Below are 20017 nucleotides of genomic sequence, written 5' to 3'. Positions count from 1 at the left end.
GGCCCGTGTCTAATACTAAGGTGTGGGTGCAAGGTATAGAAGGAAACCCCTGCCCGGCTCGGTTATCTTACCCTATCCCCATTAAGTTTGGTTCTCTAAAGCTATCCCATAGGTTTGTTATAATGCCGGAGGGCCCAGCAAACCTTCTGGGACGAGATGTGCTGGGCAAATTAGGAGCACATATATATTGTGCCCCTGAGGGGCTTCGTCTGATTGTTCCAGATTCGACAGTTGCCTCTCTTATGACATTGACTACGTCTGTTCCCAGTGTACCCTTTGAATTGTCTAGTGTTCCCCATTTTTTATGGAGTAGAAATTCCACTGATGTGGGTCTCCTTAAATCTGCGGTTCCGGTGAGTCTAACAACTAAAGATGGGCCGCTCCCTTCTGTGAAGCAGTATCCCTTGCCAAGGGAAGCGGAGGAGAGTATCTCACGTGTTATTGACAGCTACTTGGCACAAGGAATTCTGGTTCCTTGTAGTTCACCCTGTAATACGCCCATCCTTCCGGTAAGAAAACCTAAACCAGGAACTGACGGGCACCCGGTTTATCGGTTTGTTCAGGATTTACGCGCTATTAATGACTACGTTATAGCCCCGCATCCAGTTGTTCCTGACCCGAGTACTATTTTGACATTAATTCCTCACTTGGCCACTTGTTTTACTGTAGTCGATTTGTGTGCCACGTTTTTTAGTATCCCTTTACACCCGGATTCCCAATATCTATTTGCCTTTACCTGGAAAGGTCAGCAATTAACATGGATGCGGCTCCCCCAGGGATTCTCTGGATCCCCTACTATCTTTTCTCGCATTCTCACAGCAGATTTGAAGGACATTGTTTTGCCCGGTTCTTCGGTTTTGGTTCAGTATGTAGATGATTTGTTGATTGCCTCTTTGGACTATAGCACATGTTTAACTGATTCTGTCGTTTTACTTACTGCATTAGCGAATAAAGGTCATCGTGCGTCCTCATCCAAGTTACAGCTGTGCCTAAATCAGGTAATTTATCTGGGTTTTGTAATTCGGCCTGGGGAGCGTTTATTATCTCCCGATAGAGTGCGGGCAATCCAGGATTACCCGCGCCCGACAACAAAAAGACAGTTACGGGCTTTCTTAGGGGCTGCCGGCTTTTGTCAACCTTGGATCGTGGGGTTTGGAGAACTGGTAAAACCCCTGGTCCAAGTTACCACGTCATCAACCCTCGACCCGATTTCCTGGACTATGGAGAGGGAGACTGCCTTTACAGCGGTTAAAAAGGCTTTGGTTACGGCGCCCGCCTTGGGATTCCCGGACTACGGTAAACCATTTTTTCTTTTTAGTCATGAACAACAGGGAGTGGCTAGTGGAGTCCTCCTACAATATCTTGGAGACCGCCCACGCCCCATAGCTTATTATTCAGTACAACTGGATCCTGTTGTCCGGGGCTCTGTTTCCTGTGTGCGGTCGATTGCCGCAGCGGCAATCATGGTTGAGCGTTCGTGACCCATAGTTCTGGGACATCCCCTGACTGTTTGGGTCCCCCACGAGGTTGAAATTCTTTTAAAACAGCATTCTACCCAGGCGTTGTCTCCACAACGCGCTCATAAATATGAACTAATTTTGTTGGCCGCTGATAACATCACTCTACGCCGCTGCAACACTCTTAATCCAGCGACTTTGTTACCCCTCCCAGAGGATGGCACCCCTCATCATGTGTGTATGGACGTCGTCACCCAGAATGGTAAGCCCCGCCCGGATCTAACAGATTCTCCTTTAATGGAGTCAGATCTGCTTCTCTTCACAGATGGGTCCTCATATTATTTAGATGGCTATTGGGTTTCGGGGTATTCAGTGACTTCCCAGACCGATGTTTTAGAAGCCGCTCCTTTACCACCATCATTTAGTGCCCAGGGTGCAGAGTTGTATGCGCTCACGAGAGCTTGCTTATTGTCCGCGGGAAAAACTGCTACCATTTACACAGACTCGAGATATGCTTTCGGAGTTTGTCATGCTACAGGCCAGCTTTGGAAACAGCGTGGATTTCTAACTTCATCAGATGCAAAAATAGCTAATGGTCCCTTGATTGCCGCATTGCTAGAAGCTATTTTAGTTCCACGCCAGGTGGCAGTGGTACATTGCTATGCACACAAGCACTCCGATAGTGCTGTTTCTCAAGGTAACGCGTTAGCTGATTCAGCCGCAAAAGTGGCAGCTCTACAACCTCTTTCTGTGTCGGTTACCCTCCCCTTGGATGGGTCTTTCCCACCTGCGGATTGGACATTAATGTACACTGATGTATCCTTGGAAGAATTGGGCGAGTGGAAACGTTGGGAGGGTGTGGAGGGCGCGGACAAAATTTGGCGAATCGGGGGCAAACCTATTCTTCCCCGTCGTTATTTACTGGCAGCTGCTCATTATTTTCATTCCCTGGGCCATGCTGGTATTCAAGGCACAGTGGCTGCCATACTCCAATCCTGGGCGGCACCACACATTTATCCTGCGGTGAAGCGTATTCTTGGATCCTGTTCAACTTGTTTGGCATTCTCTGCTATGACTCGGTCTGATGCCAGTTCGTGGGGGGGAGACCTTGGGCGAATTTTCCGTTTCAGCATCTGCAAATGGATTATGTAGACATGCCCAAGTGTTCAGGATTCCATCACCTTCTCGTTATAGTGGACCAGCTATCTGGGTGGCCTGAAGCAGTACCGACGAGGAAAGCAGATGCGAGGTCTGTAGTTAAGTTTCTAATGAAGGATATTGTACCTAGGTTTGGTGTTCCTGAAGTTATAGATACAGATCGAGGCTCGCACTTTACTGCAAAAATTTTGGAGGAACTGTATAAATGTTTGGGAATCACTCGACAATTACATACTCCGTATCACCCTCAGTCTGCTGGTCAGGTGGAACGCATGAACCGAACAGTAAAGACAATGATAGCAAAGTTCTGTAAGGAAACTGGACTTAAATGGCCGGAAATCCTGCCAATCGTCTTATGGCATATAAGGCGGACACCGCGCATGCCCCTGGGCCTGTCCCCATTTGAGGTGTTATTTGGTAGACCCGCTTTAATTCCAGGAACCTACGTTCCAGCACATGCTAGTCTCTTGGATGGTGACAAAACTCTGGCCAAATATGTTGCTAGGTTACAAAAGGAGCTGATTGATAATCAATTTAAAGCTCAATTGTGTCAAACTGCACCGTTGGGATTGCAAATTCACTCATTTAAGCCAGGGGATTGGGTTATGGTAAAAAGGATTCCCCGCACAGACCCCTTGGAACCTAGGTGGGAGGGGCCGTATCAAGTTCTGTTATGTACTTATTCTGCTTTAAAGGTTGCAGGAAAGAGCTCGTGGATCCACCACAACTACGTTAAAGCAGCGACAGCGCCTCCCCCGGACCCGAGTGATCCAGCGTACGAGCCATTCCATGGATGAATATTACAACCAACCCGTGGACCGAACCCTCCAATTACTGGAATCTTCACAGCCCACCAGGACTTCTTGTATTTCTCTTTTCGACTTGTATATTGGGAATAGGGGTTTTTGTATGGTACCAGGGCGGATGTTATTATTGGTATGGTTGGCCCGGGGGCTTTTCCCCCTACTCCCAAGTCCAGTACAAGGGTGGGCAGGTAATAGTTTTTTGAATTTGACTCGGGCTATTACGCAGAATATAAATCAAACACAATGTTGGATATGTATCCATACCCCCACATAGATTAGTCAGGGAATTCCATTGGTGGGGGTCCCTATCCCTACTAATGAAACGCGGTTGTCTACATTATGGGCTAATACTACCTTTCATTGGAATATCACTATTCAAACATGGTCTATTGACATGGTGGCCCAGGGCAATTATGCAAGCTATGTTAGAAGAAATTGGAATCCTGAAAATGGGAATTTTGTATGAACTTTTATGGGGTGCAATCGTACTATCAAAATTAGTTCGGGGATGGCAACCGTTTCAAATTATTCAAGGGCCCCTTGGCCCATCCCTGAAGGATCAGGGTGGTATTGGTTGTGTAACCACACAGCCTATAAAGTTCTTCCAGTAGGATGGTATGGTACCTGCACCCTAGGAGCAATAATCCCTGCTGTAACAGTTTATCAGAGTCTAACACGAAAAGAAATTCGCAATATAGTATGGAGGGATCGGCGAAGTATCCCTTTTAATTCCCTTATCGAGCGGCCCACGGGTTTTCATTCCTTTGCGCGCTGGTTTCTGCCATGGTTAGGAGTAAGTGAGCTAGAAAAAGCTATAGTTAATATTTCTGCTGCCTTAGAGCAGATGGCCAATGCCACTGCAGATGCTTTATCTGCCCTCCAAACTGAAGTCACACAATTATCTCAAACAACCCTGCAAAATCGCTTAGCATTAGATTACCTCCTCGCTAATCAGGGTGGGATATGCGCTTTAGTTAACTCCAGCTGTTGTGTTTTTATAAATCAACACCATAGGGTAGAGACTGATATCCATATGCTCAAGCAACAGGCGACTTTATTTCATCATATCAGTCTTGATAATACCAGTACTGGATTGCAGGAAGTATGGAATTGGCTCACATCATGGATGCCGGATCTCGGGGTCTGGGGAAGACGTGCTCTGTACATGTTCATATTGATTGCTGTTTTCTTTGCCGTGTTATTTGTATGCCTTCAATGTTGTAAAATGTGTTATTCGCAGTTATTAGTCCTTCATCGTGGTTACTCAGCTCCTATGTAGTGTTAACTGACGTACAAAAAAAAAGGGAGGACTGTTGAGGGAAAAGCTAATATGTGCAGAGCTGGCACCTTTTGGCGCCAGCCACTGTTTGTGCAGCACAGACCGCAGCACATTTGGGGAATCGTTTCGTGCCTTGAAACTGTTCAGCACAGACCGCAGCACATTTGGGGAATCGTTTCGGGCCTTGAAACTGTTGTCCTTCCTGTCTTTGTGGTATGCGAGGCACGTTGTGTAACTGCATGTTCTGTTTTAATGATAAAGCTATTGACATTCTCAGAACACGAGAAAGCACTCACCAGAGAGTGGCTGAGGATGGGGTGAGGATGGAATTCATTGGTTAAGGGTGCTGATGCACGAGGGCAGCACGCGATGTCAGATGGTATATAAGCTTTGCATAAACTGTATACGGAGTCCCCTCTTGACTAGCGGGGGGGCACCACGCTCGAGCGTAATACATTAAACACAGACTGGAAACTCTGCAGATCTGGACCTCGTTTTTGGTGCCTCAGCCTAAAAACTTGAACTGTGCGTGACCGATCAGGTATAATTCGCAACAGCTTGAAGCTGGCAGTACTGGGTTTGCACCAGTTCAGCTCCAATCGCTGTACCTATGTCTGCCACTAAACCGCAGTGTAGACAAAGTCTTAGCATGGCAATCAGAAAAACCTTTCAGAAACCTTCAAATTATGGGAACTGTGGCCCAGCTTTTCTCTCAGTGAGCATGACATTTCCTTTAATTATGCTTCTCCTTTTTTAGAAAAGAAGCAAACACCAATCATCGGAGAATGCAGGTTGGGCAACTTCTTTCTGCAGTTAAACAGCAGCCTTTTCAAAGGGAAATGGGGAGACTGACAGATCTAGGAACTTGACACAATAGAACTGGTCAGTGAGTCTTGGGATTTCATTTTCAACTCTCACAAAAGGAAGAGGATCCCTGGGATCTCCTGGAGAACCCAGATTTTCTAGCAGAGAGATTCCCCCGTTAAGGAAACCAGGACCATGAGGATTTTCTCTGTTTTGCTTTGGATTCTTTTCTCAGGTGAGTATGAAATGGTCTTTTTGTGGATCACTAGAAATCCAATGCAAGTATTGGGTAAAGGACAGTAAAGATTTCAGCACAGACTCTGTGTCTGCGTCTGCAGAGAAAGTTTTCTATGAAGACAAAGCAAAAAAAATTTCAGCTGAAAAGGAGAATTTTTCAGAATGTGCTCAGAAGAATTGGTCAAAGAACAGAAAACAATATTCATTAGAATTATTTGATGAAAACATTGCCAGCATTTGCAACCAATATTATTTGCAACAAATACTGAGGCTAAGAATGTAGCCAGATTCTAAAAGGGATTGGATATTAACTCTGGATATTCTCAATATCCACGTAATCATAATTAGCATCAACCAAACTTTGGATGAGAATTGAAAGCACATACTTCTGGGCTTAAGGCAGTGTCTAGCTATTAGACATCAGGAAGAGACCTGTGGGGGGGCAGATTATCCCACATCTGCATACTGCAGGGTTCTTACACGTTTCTCTAAAGCATGTGTCTCTAGCCACTGGATGTTGGGTCTCATCTAGTCTGGTTATTCCACTGTTCCTATAAGATGAACTCTAGTCATGAGCATATGAAAACAATAAGTTATAATAAAAGTCATGTTTAACCTTGACCATATGGGGCACAAGTCATTTGTTAGTTATAACTAATTCTATAGGGTGTGATTATTTCTAGCTATAGAAAATGGCTTTCATCACTGTAGAGTCTGAGCATCTTTCAAAGAATGTTTGCAAAAGTGCACCAAATAGTACAGTTTGGACCTTTTCAGTCTTTCTGTGACATGCTCAATCATGCTCAATCAATCATGCTCAAGATGAGTTCTGTGGTAGGTGTGACATCCGAGCCTGGTGCATTTTGGGGTATCACTGCTTCCCCTGTCTGGCTATTGGGGACATTGAGCACCAGTGGCTAAAGTTACTGGTATGTGATCAGTTATCTGTGTAGTACACACACAGGGAATGGAATAGTTATTGAAAAGGCCTGTAGCTGGAAAGGTCCCTAAAGAGATAAGAGCTGGGAAAGATTGATCAGTCACTGATGAGACAAGGTCTCTGGTTTGGGGAACAGGCCTTCACCACAATATAGAGCTAAGATCAAACTGTAGCTACAAGGTGAGGACCACTAGGAGTGAGCTCAAGGGAGCAAACCCCTAATGTAGACATGGTTTGCACTGGTGCACCCTGTATATTAGGTGATTGCAGTGTTGTTATTTCTTGTGGTTTTATTGCAATTCTCTCAATACTTGGAGTTTTTTTTCTTAACACTCCAGCTCCTAGATACCTGTGATTTGGGGAGAGTTTCAGCTTTCATTTAAAAAAATGTTTCTAGCTGTCATACTTGTGGAGAAAAAGCTTGAAAACATGATCCAAGTGCAACCTAAAGACTCAAAATGCAAAAGGCAAAAAACCCTCACAAATTTATTATTTTTTTCATAAAAATCTCATGACTTTTAAGCCAATCTCATGATTGGGGGGGCGGGGGCTTGACTCATGAGTTTTGATTACACTTGGGTATGTCTACACTTAAACTGTTCCCGTGTCACAGCTGCGCCACTGTAGCACTTCAGTGTAGACACCACCTACACCAATGGGAGGGGTTCTCTCATTGGCACAGGTAATCCACCTCCCTAAGCGGTGGTATCTAGGTTGATGGAAGAATTCTTCCATCGACAGAGCATTGTCTACACAGGGGGTTAGGTCGGCATAGGTACTTCTCTCAGGGTGTGGATTTTTCATACCCCTTCACAGCATAGCCACGCCGATGTATGTTCCCAGTGTAGACTAGTCCTGAGGGTTGGAAATATTGAAGATATTAACCTACTGCAACAGTTAAGTATTGCAGCTTTTACTCCAAAAGTTCCCACCACACATGCATGGAATGAAAGACCTAACTCACCATATCTTACACCTTGTGTAGTCATTTACCTCAATGCAAAGTGGCTGTCAAACATGACAATCTCAAAATGGCAGCATTTTATACTCACTTTGCACTGGTGTAAATGACTACAGGAGGTGAGGGCAATGGTGAATCGAGTCCCCATTCTTTGTGGATTATGAGATTCTTTTGTGAGTTGCCCTAGAACAAAAGGGACTTCAGACTATAGAGCATCAGACAGTTAGGTTTATGCCTCCTGAAAGTTTCAAATGGTCAGTGTACTCTTTCTGAATAGTCTGAATTTCAATGTACTACAATGTTCTGAATAGACTGAATGTTCAATGTACTATTTCTGAATTGGAAACAAGCCTTCAAATAGTCCCCAAATACTTTTTTAAATGGGGGAAAATGTATTTTTAAAACGACTAAACTAAAAATCACTGATGAGGTTTTGCACAAAAACTTCATCTCTGGTCTCAGACAAAGCCAGGATAACTTCGGCTGAAGAGGAGAATTATTCAGACCATTATCAGCAGAGACAGTTAAATAATGGAAAACTTTATACACTAATAAATACTTGATGATAAGATAGCCAGAATTATTCACAACAAACTATTTGACCAGCTCTGGTGATGAGCCTGTGAAATAGGATGGGATAAGGTAAGTCCTACTGAAACCTTGACATATGGGACACCATCAAGTATTGACGCAATTAGTTTTCTAGGCTGTGTTTTGTCCACCTAGTTTCTAATATGGCCCTTACCATCAAAATATCTTTCAAGCAACTTTCAAAGGCTGCTTTTTAAAATAAATAAATAAATAATAACTGTAACAAAAGTGAACCAAACAATACCAATGTAGGGCCTAATGCTAGAAGCACTTACACATGATTAATTTTAACAACATGATTAATCCCACTAATTGACTCTAAGCAGGAGTGTCAATGAACCCAAAAGGAGTTCTTCTGTATTTAAAATGAAGCACATGGGTAAATATTTGCAGGATAGAGAGGTGACACTTTTCTGACCCCTTGTCTAGACTAGCATTCATAAATATTATGTTAGATCAAGCAGCTAGCTCTATTTAACTCACACCTTCCAAACTGTATTTTAGAAAGTGCTAAACTAGTCATAGAATCATAGAATCATAGAATATCAGGGTTGGAAGGGACCCCAGAAGGTCATCTAGTCCAACCCCCTGCTCAAAGCAGGACCAAGTCCCAGTTAAATCATCCTAGCCAGGGCTTTGTCAAGCCTGACCTTAAAAACCTCTAAGGAAGGAGATTCTACCACCTCCCTAGGTAACGCATTCCAGTGTTTCACCACCCTCTTAGTGAAAAAGTTTTTCCTAATATCCAATCTAAACCTCCCCCATTGCAACTTGAGACCATTACTCCTCGTTCTGTCATCTGCTACCATTGAGAACAGTCTAGAGCCATCCTCTTTGAAACCCCCTTTCAGGTAGTTGAAAGCAGCTATCAAATCCCCCCTCATTCTTCTCTTCTGCAGACTAAACAATCCCAGCTCCCTCAGCCTCTCCTCATAAGTCATGTGCTCTAGACCCCTAATAATTTTTGTTGCCCTTCGCTGTACTCTTTCCAATTTATCCACATCCTTCTTGTAGTGTGGGGCCCAAAACTGGACACAGTACTCCAGATGAGGCCTCACCAGTGTCGAATAGAGGGGAAGGATCACGTCCCTCGATCTGCTCGCTATGCCCCTACTTATACATCCCAAAATGCCATTGGCCTTCTATGTATCTATTCTATCTCAGTCAAGTTTTTATTGCTGAGATATCCCAGCATGGTGCACGTTGGAGCATCACACTGGAGCAGAAAGGGGGTGGGGAGAACCCCCCCAAATATGAACCTGAAATGGAAAACCAAAACAAAATGACATTTTAGGTGAAAATGAAAAAAAAAAGTTTCATTTTGAAAAGTCAGTTTGAAATTGAGCTGTCATTTCAATGTTCAATTTTCCCACAGGGAAAATCCAAATATTGTTTTGAAAGAGAGTTTTTCCTGCAGGAAATGTTCCTACTTCAAAATATATTAGTGGAAAATATAATTGACACCTGCATTCACTCTAAGCCTCTGTGCACTGCCAGAGTGGTACAAAGGGGGCTGCGCGTAGATAAGAATCAAGCCTAATTTTGAGCCCCTTTTATAGTTAATTAACCTGCTGAGAGCAGACCAGCCCACACCTTGCCCATGCCTGCCCCCTTCACCTGCTCCCACGCAGCCCCAGGGGAGGGGGGCAATTGCTCTTGGTCCCTTTGCACAGGTTTAAAAAGTCAGGTTTTTGGACAGGTGAACCTGGCTCTGACTCGCTGTCCTCCCCCCAAAGGGCTGAAGCATCACCCACAACCCCCCCCACCCCTCACCGGGCACGTGGGGTCATGCCATCGCTGTAGGCAGGCAGAAGGGTGCCCCGGGTCTGGTCTCTGTCTCTCGCAGGCTGCTGGGCGGTGACGGGCCCCGGGACAGTGCGCGGGCGCCCGGGCGGGTCGGTGGCCGTGCGGTGCCGGTACCGGAGCGGCTTTGAGGATTATCCGAAGTTCTGGTGCCGGGAAGGAGGAAGCTGGCACTGTTCCAACGGGGTTCACATCGTGGAGACCAGTGGGTCGGAGGCCGAGGTGACGCGGGGCAGAGTCTCCATCCGAGACAATCGCGCCCTGCGCGCCTTCACCGTGACCGTGGAGAACCTGACACCGGCAGACGCCGGCACCTACCACTGCGGGGTAGAGAAGTTTGGGTTTGATCCCAGGACCCCTGTGGAACTCGCCGTCTCCCCAGGTAAATCCCGGCGCTGCCCCCCCGGCAGTGTCGGGGCTGCCGGGCTCGGGGCACGGCCGGGGGCGTGCTGGGGCGGAGGAAGGGGGGCGAGTGTCTAGACCGGCAGATCTGCTGTAACCCGGGCGGTGCCAAACGCCGCAGCCCGCTCTGCGCAGGGCCCGGCCCGGAGCTGCGAGGGGCCGGAGGGCGGGCGCTGCCCCCGGCTGGGCACCGGCCTTCGAGCCCCTCCGCGGCTCCCCGCAGCGCCCTTTGCTCCGCGCCGCCCAGCCCCGCAGCGCCCGCGCCGGCCAGCGGCTAATCACCCTGCTACTGAGACCCCCAGGCCCGGCCCCTCGCTCCCCAGTGGCTGCATGAGCCGGGGCGAAGGCGGAGGGCAACCCCAGGCAGGGGCGGGGCGCCTCCCCGACAGGTGGGCGGGGAGGGGGAGAGGAGGAGAAGGGCTGGAAGAGGGGGCGAGAAGTAGGGCCCAGGGGTGTGGAAGGCCCTTGGCAGAACTACCAGAGGAGCGGGAGCTGCCAGACTCCATACCCGTCCCCCCTGCCCTATAGATATCGGTACCCCAAATATTTGGGGTGGAGGGATGGGCGCAGTCAACAGCAGCGGGGACCTCCGTTCAGTTTCATGCTGGAAATTTGTTTTTGCCACTTCTTGAGAGATAGAAACGAAACCTGCCCCGAGTAACTGGAATGCAGATCAAGACCCTGAGGCCTTCAAGTGCAGCTGGCTCATTTTTTAAACTCCCATTCAGAGCACAGTGCTGGGGGCAAAGGGGGAGATTTTGGTGCGCGAATAGTTTTCATTTGGGCTCAGAGTTGGGGCTGTTGAGTCGGGATGAAATATACGTGAGAAGATTCCTTCCTTTACTATGTGGGCAGTGTAAAGTCGATGTTGTCCTGAAATATCCCTTTCCTTGATTTTCAACTGCTTGCGGTTTCCAAGGGCAGTGACAGGCAACTAATTCTCTGTCCCTTGGTTTCTGAAAGGAGGGTTTTTATTCTGAACATTTTCAGGTTTTTTTTACAATATTTTTTCTCATGTGATTAGATGAAGCCAGAGTTATGTGGTCTTTTGTTTAAATAACTGAGCTGGGATGTATCACTAGACTATTAAATTAATGGAGAGAGTGATGCTGGCCCAGCGAACAATGGAGTCTGCAGATGGACCGACCTCTTTTAGAGCACACCTAATGAGTATATACATTCATGATTTGGCAAAGTTAGCCACACAAGTTAGCCAGAAGTAGAGGGAGACAATGTGCTCAGGAGCAATCCATTCCGGGAAATTTTACAGCAAACAAAAGCAAGGACTGTGATGTGGGCCAGGATTCAGCGCAAAGGTTCTGAGACAGCAGGAGATTCATTAATGATCAGACTTATGCCAAACATTTCAGGTTCGGTTGATTTGTGAAGTAGACTAGATCTCCGTTTTTCTCTACAGCTGTTCCTTATGAAAGTCAGACCAAAATGACACCACAAGGAACAAAGCAGCCAGAAATCCCTGGCAGCACTGGCTGCAGTGCATTGCTGTTCACAGCTAGAAGGATTCTCAATTTCTCTCTTTGGCTCTGTCTCTCGCAGGCTGCTGGGCAGTGACGGGCCCTGGCGCAGCACATGGCCAGCTGGGCGGCTTGGTGTCTGTGCGGTGCCAGTACGGGGCAGGCTATGAGGCTTATCCAAAATTCTGGTGCAGACGCAAAGTTGTGCTGTGTTTCAATCACCTCATCTTTGAGACCAATGGGTCGGAGGCTGAGGAGACATGGGGCAGAGTCTCCATCCGTGACAATCACACCCAGCATGTTATCACAGTTACACTGGAAAACCTGACGCTGGCAGATGCGGGGACTTACCTCTGTGGGGTAGCCAGGATTGGCCTCCCTAATCCCAGGGACTCTGTCGAAGTCATCGTCTCCCCAGGTAAAGCCTTCCTCTGCTCCCCCATGGCAGTGACAGGAGAGGGGGAACTGGAGGAGGGATGGATGGGGCAGGGAGAGTTGTCTGTAGCTCTGAAGACATTCCTCTAACCCAGGGGAGTCAGACACTGCTGCTGCCTCCTTCAAAGGGCTCCAGCTAGTTGGGAACAGTGGTGAAGGAACTCCCGTCTGATTACAAACAGTACATTAGCCTCTTTGCTCCAGCCCTGCAGCACCCTTCATGCAGCGCTACTCCTGATTGGGGCCCTAAAGCCACTCAGAACTGAGATCCTCTTTCCTGCCTAGCCTGCACCCCAGTCCCGCCTTAGCCACAGAGAGGGCAGGAGAAAAGGGGGATGGGGAGGCAATTCTCCAAAGGGAGGGGGAGTCATTCCCCAAGGGGGTGGGTGTGTTGGGGGTGGGGACAATTCCCCAAATGGGGGAAGAGAGACATGGAGCACGTAAATGAGGTGAGAGGGATCACTAGATTAAATTATGAAATTTTTTTATATTGAATCAAAAACTTTGGTTGGTGAGAGAGAAGCATCCGAGCTACAAAGAGCTGTTCCTCGGGTCTGGGAAAGGTACGCTGAGTGGCACAGCTAAATACAAGTTTTGACCGACAGTACCTTTCCCAGACCTGAGAAAAAGCTCTGTGTAGCTCAAAAGCTTGTCTCTGTCATCAACAGAAGTTGGTCCAATAACAGATGTTACGTCACCCCCCTTGTCTCTCTAATGTCCTGGGACCAACACAGCTACACCACCACTGCTGATATTATTAAATGTAAGGGGTGAGTGGTGCTGGCCAAACTCACCCTGGCTCCTGCGGATCCCTGTCTCACTGAAAGCGCACCTGTCCTGAAAAGTTAGACATACGTTCCCAGCTTAGTTGCGTTAGCCACACGTGTGCAGAGCTCAGCATTCCTTCACTCCAAGAGTTGGTACAAATCTTAGATCTCAGGAGCCCTGACAAAATGCTACAGTTTGGATTCTGATGTGGGTCATCTTTGAAACCAATGGGTCGGAGGCTGAGGAGACGTGTGGCAGAGTCTCCATCCGTGACAATCACACCCAGCATGTTACCACAGTTACCCTGGAAAACCTGACGCTGGCAGATGTGGGGACTTACCTCTGTGGGGTAGCCAGGATTGTGTGTTGTTTCCATGACAAACATACTCCAGGATGATATACATGGAAGGCTCTGTTGGGGAAGTAGGGGCAAGGTGAAGGCGTTTGCGATTGCGTGTGTTTTTAATTGTGCTGAATTTCTGTTTTTAGCTGCAGCTCTTCCTCCTTCAATCCCAATGGAAAAGGCACCACAGACAACAGATCAGCCAGCTGCTCCTCCCTTCACACGGATTTCCACGAGAAGCCATGTATCTAGCTCATGGACGTCCTCAAGTAACAGCTCCTTGGACAGCAGTGATGTCCCAGCACAGTATGTTCCAGACCTCACACTTCACTGGGTCTATAGGCTTCCCCCCGGTGCAGTCAATTGTTGTGTGAAGGGTCCTTCAGCTCTTTTCCCCCCCAAGATTTCTGTAGCATCTCAGTAGTTCCAGCCAGTGAATGCTAGTGAGGTTTTCCATTGGATCCTAGTAACCTTCCGGAGAATTCTGTTGGTGCTGGGATCCAACTTCCCTTACATGATCCTACTGAAACCCACTTTGTTTATTGTCCTCCCCAGCCCCCCAACTAATCAACTCACAGACCTATCAATGAGTTTTTAAGACCTCTATAGCCAGCTAAGAGAAAAGAGATCACAAAATGTGATCATTGCATCACCTCCCTGTGCGCGGAGGAACAAACAATAATGACATGACTGGTGATAACATCCCACAGAAAAACTAACGTTGCTTTTATCAGCAAGAACCTGGAGTTCCAGTAGGGCTGGAGTCACATGAAGGACAATGGCAATTCCAGATGCAGAAAAGCCCTGGACAGGGACAGTCCGAGTCCAGTCACATCAGATTGTTGTTGACTGGATAAATGAATAACTAGAGATGGGTGCTGAGGCAATGGGTGCTACCTCTTCTCCCCAATGAAGCTTTGTTGGCACCTTTGCCCAGAGAGCACCCAGGGAATGTATTAGAGGGAGGAGTTGAGTCAAATCTACAGAGCTTTACAGTTTCTATTGTATTTCTACTGCATAGATCCCAACCCAACATCCTCTATCCCTTGTTCCTGATCGTCCCCGTCTTCCTGTGCATAGTCTGTGCTGTGATCTGGGTGAGCGTACAGTACCGGAGGAACTCCAGGGAGATGGTGCCAAACAGACATGGTGAGAGCCTCTGACATTCACACCATGACACTCCATTGGGTGGCTCCCAGTGCTGTCTTGCTCTGTTGCTCCCCAGGGACTGTCAGAGCTTTACCATGAGCACAGAGTAAGGGACAGTGAGTTATTGACTTGCCTCACATAGCCTGGGAGAGAGATTGCAACTGCTCAAGTTACATGGTCCCTTCTAGTCTCCCCATCATTCTGGAGATGGGGCAAACTGTACTGGGTCTGTACCTGGTCCAGCATACTTTCCTTGGCTCACCACCACTGCTTTGCTGCCCAGTGCACTGTGGGAGGGGGAGCCAATGGTTCACCCGTTCCCCAACCATGACATCCATCTGTGACTGGGGTAAGGTAACAACTCTGCTGAGACCACTTCCTCTCCTGCATGGCTACCCAGAACACCCCCCCAGACCATCTGTGCTGCACTAGCAGGCCCTTTGACCCAAAACCTCCGTATATGACTGTGGCGAGTATGATTGTGAATACGAAGACATCCTCACTGCTCTGTATCCCTGTATCAGGAGCATACACAGCAGAACAGCTTTGCACCCTGACAGGTATGAACAGAAAACATCCAGTTTCAAATTTTCTCATCCAGTAACTGGTAATGTCTGTGTGTTTTGTTACAGCTGAGGAATTGCCCCTCTCCTAACTTAGGAATGGGTCAGAATCCGCAGAAGAAGGATGCATCCCTCAGCTCTGCCCACATCATAAGTCCACAGAGTGGGCCTGACTTTCCTCTCATGTAAACAAACTATTTTCTCCACATTCTTAGGGGACAATCTCCTGCAGGTGTCTGTCTCTGTGGTTCCCATGTCTAGACTCAGTTCAACATCATAAACATAATGAATGGCTGGCAAGAAAAAAGGGGGAGGTGGGTATTCTTGCAGCCATCTTAGGTGGCCCAGCGCTGATGGTGCTGCAGAATTTACTCCCAGAAAAAGGACGGAGTTTTCCAAACCTGGCACAAGCCCTTGACACATCATTTGGAGCTAGCCATCAATCTGAGCTGGCTCGGACACAGCTAAGAGCTAGGAGAGGGAAAGCAGTAACCCCACCTGAAGTGGTAGAAGACCTACGGAGACTTGTGTTCCTGACATACTCAGCTAGCACCGTGGCCTTCCAGGATCAATTGGCAATGGACCATTTAGAGATGCTCAGCTGGACTTGTTAGTCTGTATTCGCAAAAAGAAAAGGAGTACTTGTGGCATCTTAGAGACTAACAAATTTATTTGAGCATAAGCTTTCATGAGCTACAGCTCAGATCATCCAATGAAGTGAGCTGTAGCTCGTGAAAGCTTATGCTCAAATAAATTTGTTAGTCTCTAAGGTGCCACAAGTACTCCTTTTCTTTCAGCTGGACTTGGACTTGCAGACCAAGATGAATGAAAGGAGGCCAAAGACACTCCAACAGGCTCTGGGCTTAGTCACAGAGAGTGAAACTTTTCTTGGAGCAGTGCACCAGAAGAGGAAGCAGCTTAACATAAAGATTCAAATAGAAGCAAATACAGGGACTAGAAACACATGGCTACAGGCAAAAGAAAAATATAAAATGCAATCTAGAGCCTATGCTTATTCATAAATTCCTTTCCCATCTAAGAAGGTATTTCTCACCCAATGGCCAGTCCATACAGTGCTTGTGAAGTTGATAAAGCTGGAATCCAACTTTCACAAGACACTCCTGCTGGCCCAGTGTTGCCTCTGTAATAGCTACCATCTTGTGTCCTTCTTTTTCCTTTTATACAGTTCCAGAGAGTCTCTTTTCATAACCTGGGTGGCTTTTACAACTTCATTTTGCCCACAAGGGTCCCCCTATTCAAGGTCATTTTCTTGAGTTCTTTTGTGCTTTGTAAAGGCCCAAGTCTGCACCTTGTCTAGAGTGTGAACAGCTGGCTGGGCTGGGTCAAAAGATGTCACTTGTTCTCACTTGACTGAATTAGCTGCAATAACCATGACGATTGGAGAATTTTTAGATTTTGGCACAGACTAAATGTGGCCCTCTTGGGTGAAATCTTGAAGATGTTGATCACAGGGTAAACATGCCTGTTTAGACAAGTCCCTGAGAATAGACTTGTACCTATGTACCTCCATCAGTTGCCAACATGGGGCATCCAGGTCACACGTACTCAGTACTTTTAAGCCAGCCTCATGATTTTTTGGGGCCCGACTCGTTAATTTTTGAACACTTGAGGTTGGCAATATGGGGTTTGCACCTGTGCAGCTACTTCGCTGTTGTTACCCCAGTTGCCATAAACCTCAGCATAGACCCAACTTCTCAGAGAGACATGTACAATCGCAGGACCGTCTTAGAGAAGTGAGACAGCTGAGAAATCTGGAAACTCCAAATTGAAGAATTGGCCAGGGAGCCTCAGGGTTTCATTTTCAACAGTGGCAAAAGAAAGAAGGTCCCTGCACTATCTTGGAGAAACCAGATTGTTGTGACAAGAGATTCACCTGCTGAGGGAACCAGGTGGACAATGAGGATTCTCCCTGTTTTGTTTTGGATTCTTCTCAAAGGTAAGAATGACATGGGCTCTGTGGGGGAGGAGGAGACAGGCTCCCTGGACCCCCACAGGTCCCATTGTCCATCATTTACCCCCCTCTTCTCCCCCAGTGGGCAGCCTTTGGGGAAGCTCTCTGCAGGCTAAGCCAACAAGCTAGGGTTGGCTCCTGTTCTTTCCTTCCCTTTGCAAGGTGGGGAAGGTCTGGCTGGATCAAGGACCAAGCACCAGTCTCTCAGGCAGCCCCTAGAGAGTCATCTCTAAGAGCTGTGTCTCTCAGAGTCTATTGCCCCATTGCAGGGTTTGCCTTCTACCCCTCTCCCCAGGGCGTATTGCTTTACCATCGGTCAGCCCAGCTTCGTGAGCGGTGTGCCTCACAGCTGTCTCCTCCTCAGCTGGACTCATTCTGTCTCCAGCAGTCCCTGGGCAGAGCTGCCTTCCTCCTATTCACCCCCCTTCCTGTGAGGAGTTCCTGCCTTTTAAGGTCCTCCCCCTCCAGGCTGAACAAACCTTGCAGGTGCATCTCATTAGCATGGAGCAGGCCTGGAGTAGCTGGTTAACCTCCTCCATAACAGGATGAGTGTGTGTCCCTTCACAGACTCTTTGTGGATCACTGGAAATACACTGAAGTTATTGGGTTTACACAGTTCACAAGCTCTTCTGGCTTCACTATGGGAGCTTGAAAGCCCCAAATATGCCCTTGCAGTGATTATACCCTACAACAGATGGCACTGACAAGCTGAGCAGGATCTGTTCCTACATCGAAATCGGTCTCCTGAGAAAGTTGTTGATGGAGAAGATAAGAGGGTTGCCAATTCTTATAATTTTATTGGGAGTCTTATGATGTTTTGGTAGTTTTCTTAAAGACCTGGGCCCTGGAGTCATGTGATTTGTGAGAATCTCAGTTTTCATCTTTTAAAAAGTACATTTGTAGCCTTCATGGCTGTGGGGAAAAACTGAAGGGTTTTTCTCCCATTTGTAGTCTCCTGCAGGAGTCTCTCTCTCTCTCTCTCTCTCTGCATCCTGTGTAGGGTTTGGAGGTCTGAATCCCTTTCAAAATTCCCCAATGAACAGTTTGTGCCAGTGAGACAGGAGAATCTGAATGTGAAGAACATACGGGGGAGGGTGGAAACTTGTCTTGAGATGTAGGGGTGACAGAGCAAAGAACCAAGTTAACATACGGTGTAAGGAAGCACAATTCTACTGAAATCATGGGGTCAAAGACAGGATCTGCATCAGAAAAGAGTCTGCAGAGAGGACAATCACCCTGTCCACATACTCTCAGTGATTGCAATGTATAGAGGGAGCTGCCAGGACAGGGACCCATGAGGGAACCTGCTTCACGGAATTCACTCTGACTCAGTCTAAAATAGGGAACCGTCTTGCCAGTACAACTTCTGCCTCTGGTCCAGGAGAGGAAGGGGAGCACAGTGTGGATATTTATGTATCAAGGCTGGAGTGTGTTATCGCCTCTCTTAAAGAGAAAGTGGTTTATTAAAGAAAACAAACTGCTACAGGTTTCCACACAGCTTGAGTTCCAGCTTTGTCTCTTTTGTTTATTTCCAATCATACCCTGTCTAAAGACCTATACAGCATAGAGCAGTTGCTTCTGAATAGCATAACTAGAATTATGTGTCATTGAAGAGCAGGGGGTTCCCCTTCCTAATTTTGAGGAGGCTAGTACATTTATTTTTGTTTGTACTGGTTTGTATTTTTAATATATGGCAAAGGCACCTAGAAGCCTGCATAGATGATTTTTATGTTCTCATATATTACATCACTGATACATTCTAGTACAGGGGTTCTCAAACTTCATTGCACAGTGACCTCCTTCTGACAAAAAAAATTACTACACGACCCCAGGAGCGGGGACCAAAGCCTGAGCCTGCCCGAGCCTCACTGCTCCGGGACGGGAGGCCAAAGCCCGAGCCCCACCCCCACAGGAGGGTGGGGGCAAAGCCGAAGCTCAAGGGCCCCAGCAAGTGTAAGCCAGCCTTGGAGACCCCATTAAAACAGGGTCACGACCAGTGATGAGCTGCGAAAATCTTAACAAACCGGTTCCCTATAAAAAGTTCAGATTTAAGGGATGTGCCACAGTATGTATTTTTTGTACCTTTCTCCATAAGAAGTGGCAATGCACTGAGTCATTAGGAGTCATACTTAACAATAAAAAAGATAAAAAACATTTTTACATGTTTATTTCAATAGAAACAAAGTATTGCTTTATTAAACACATATCAACATAATGAACGAGGCAAGTGCAACCCCTGTTAATAAAGTAATAAACTAGACCGGGGTGGGCAAACTTTTTGGCCCAAGGGCCACATCAGGGTTGCAAAATTGTGTCAGGGGCCAGGTAGGGAAGGCTGTGCCCCCTCATACAGCCTGTCCCCACCCCCTATCCGACCCCCCCACACTTCCTGCCCCCGACCGCCCCCCTCAGAACCTGCAACCCATCAACTGCCCCCAGCTCCTTGTCCCCGGACCACCCCCTCCTGAGACTCCCCCACTCTTACTTCCCCCCAGGATCCCACCCCCTACCCAACTTGCCCTGCTCCCTGTCCCCTGACTGCCCCAACCCCATCCACCACCACCCCGACAGACCCCTGGAACTCCCCCGCCTACCCCCGCCCCGTTCCCTGTCCCCTGACCACCACCCCAGAACCTCTGCCCCCTCCAACTGCTCCCTGCCCCTTATCCAACCCCTCCTCCCAGCCCTGGCCCAGCCCCCTTACCATGCTGCTCAGGGCAGCATGTATGGATGCCACGCGGCCCGCTGGAGCTCACAGCCCCACCCCCTTACCAAGCCGTTCAAAGGGGCAGGCGCTGCCGAGTGGCCCAGGAGCGGTCCAGAGCGCTGGCGCTGGCAGCGGGGCACCCTGAGGCTCTGTGAGAGGGGGGAAGG

General features: G+C 47.7%; 2 protein-coding genes across 2 annotated transcripts in view; both read left to right on the top strand.

Annotated features, from left to right (window-relative positions):
* Positions 1-5434: 5434 nt before the first annotated feature.
* Positions 5435-15819, top strand: LOC119842925 (protein CD300H-like). The gene is made up of 6 exons (XM_038371738.2): positions 5435-5739; positions 10080-10418; positions 11996-12331; positions 13606-13765; positions 14481-14608; positions 15241-15819. Exons 1-6 carry the CDS (start codon positions 5700-5702, stop codon positions 15261-15263), a joined length of 1026 nt encoding a protein of 341 aa, XP_038227666.1. The 5' UTR covers positions 5435-5699; the 3' UTR covers positions 15264-15819.
* An 88-nt stretch (positions 15820-15907) lies between these two features.
* Positions 15908-20017, top strand: part of LOC119842989 (CMRF35-like molecule 7) — a 29603-nt gene continuing 25493 nt past the window's right edge. The window contains exon 1 of the mRNA XM_038371875.2: positions 15908-17128. Coding sequence (XP_038227803.2) covers positions 17089-17128 — 40 coding nt within the window. The 5' untranslated portion in view covers positions 15908-17088. The remainder of the gene's footprint in view (positions 17129-20017) is intronic.

This window comes from Dermochelys coriacea, chromosome 14, assembly GCF_009764565.3.
Source record: "Dermochelys coriacea isolate rDerCor1 chromosome 14, rDerCor1.pri.v4, whole genome shotgun sequence".
Taxonomy (NCBI): Eukaryota; Metazoa; Chordata; order Testudines; family Dermochelyidae; genus Dermochelys; species Dermochelys coriacea.
This window is presented reverse-complemented; position numbering and strand designations above follow the sequence as displayed.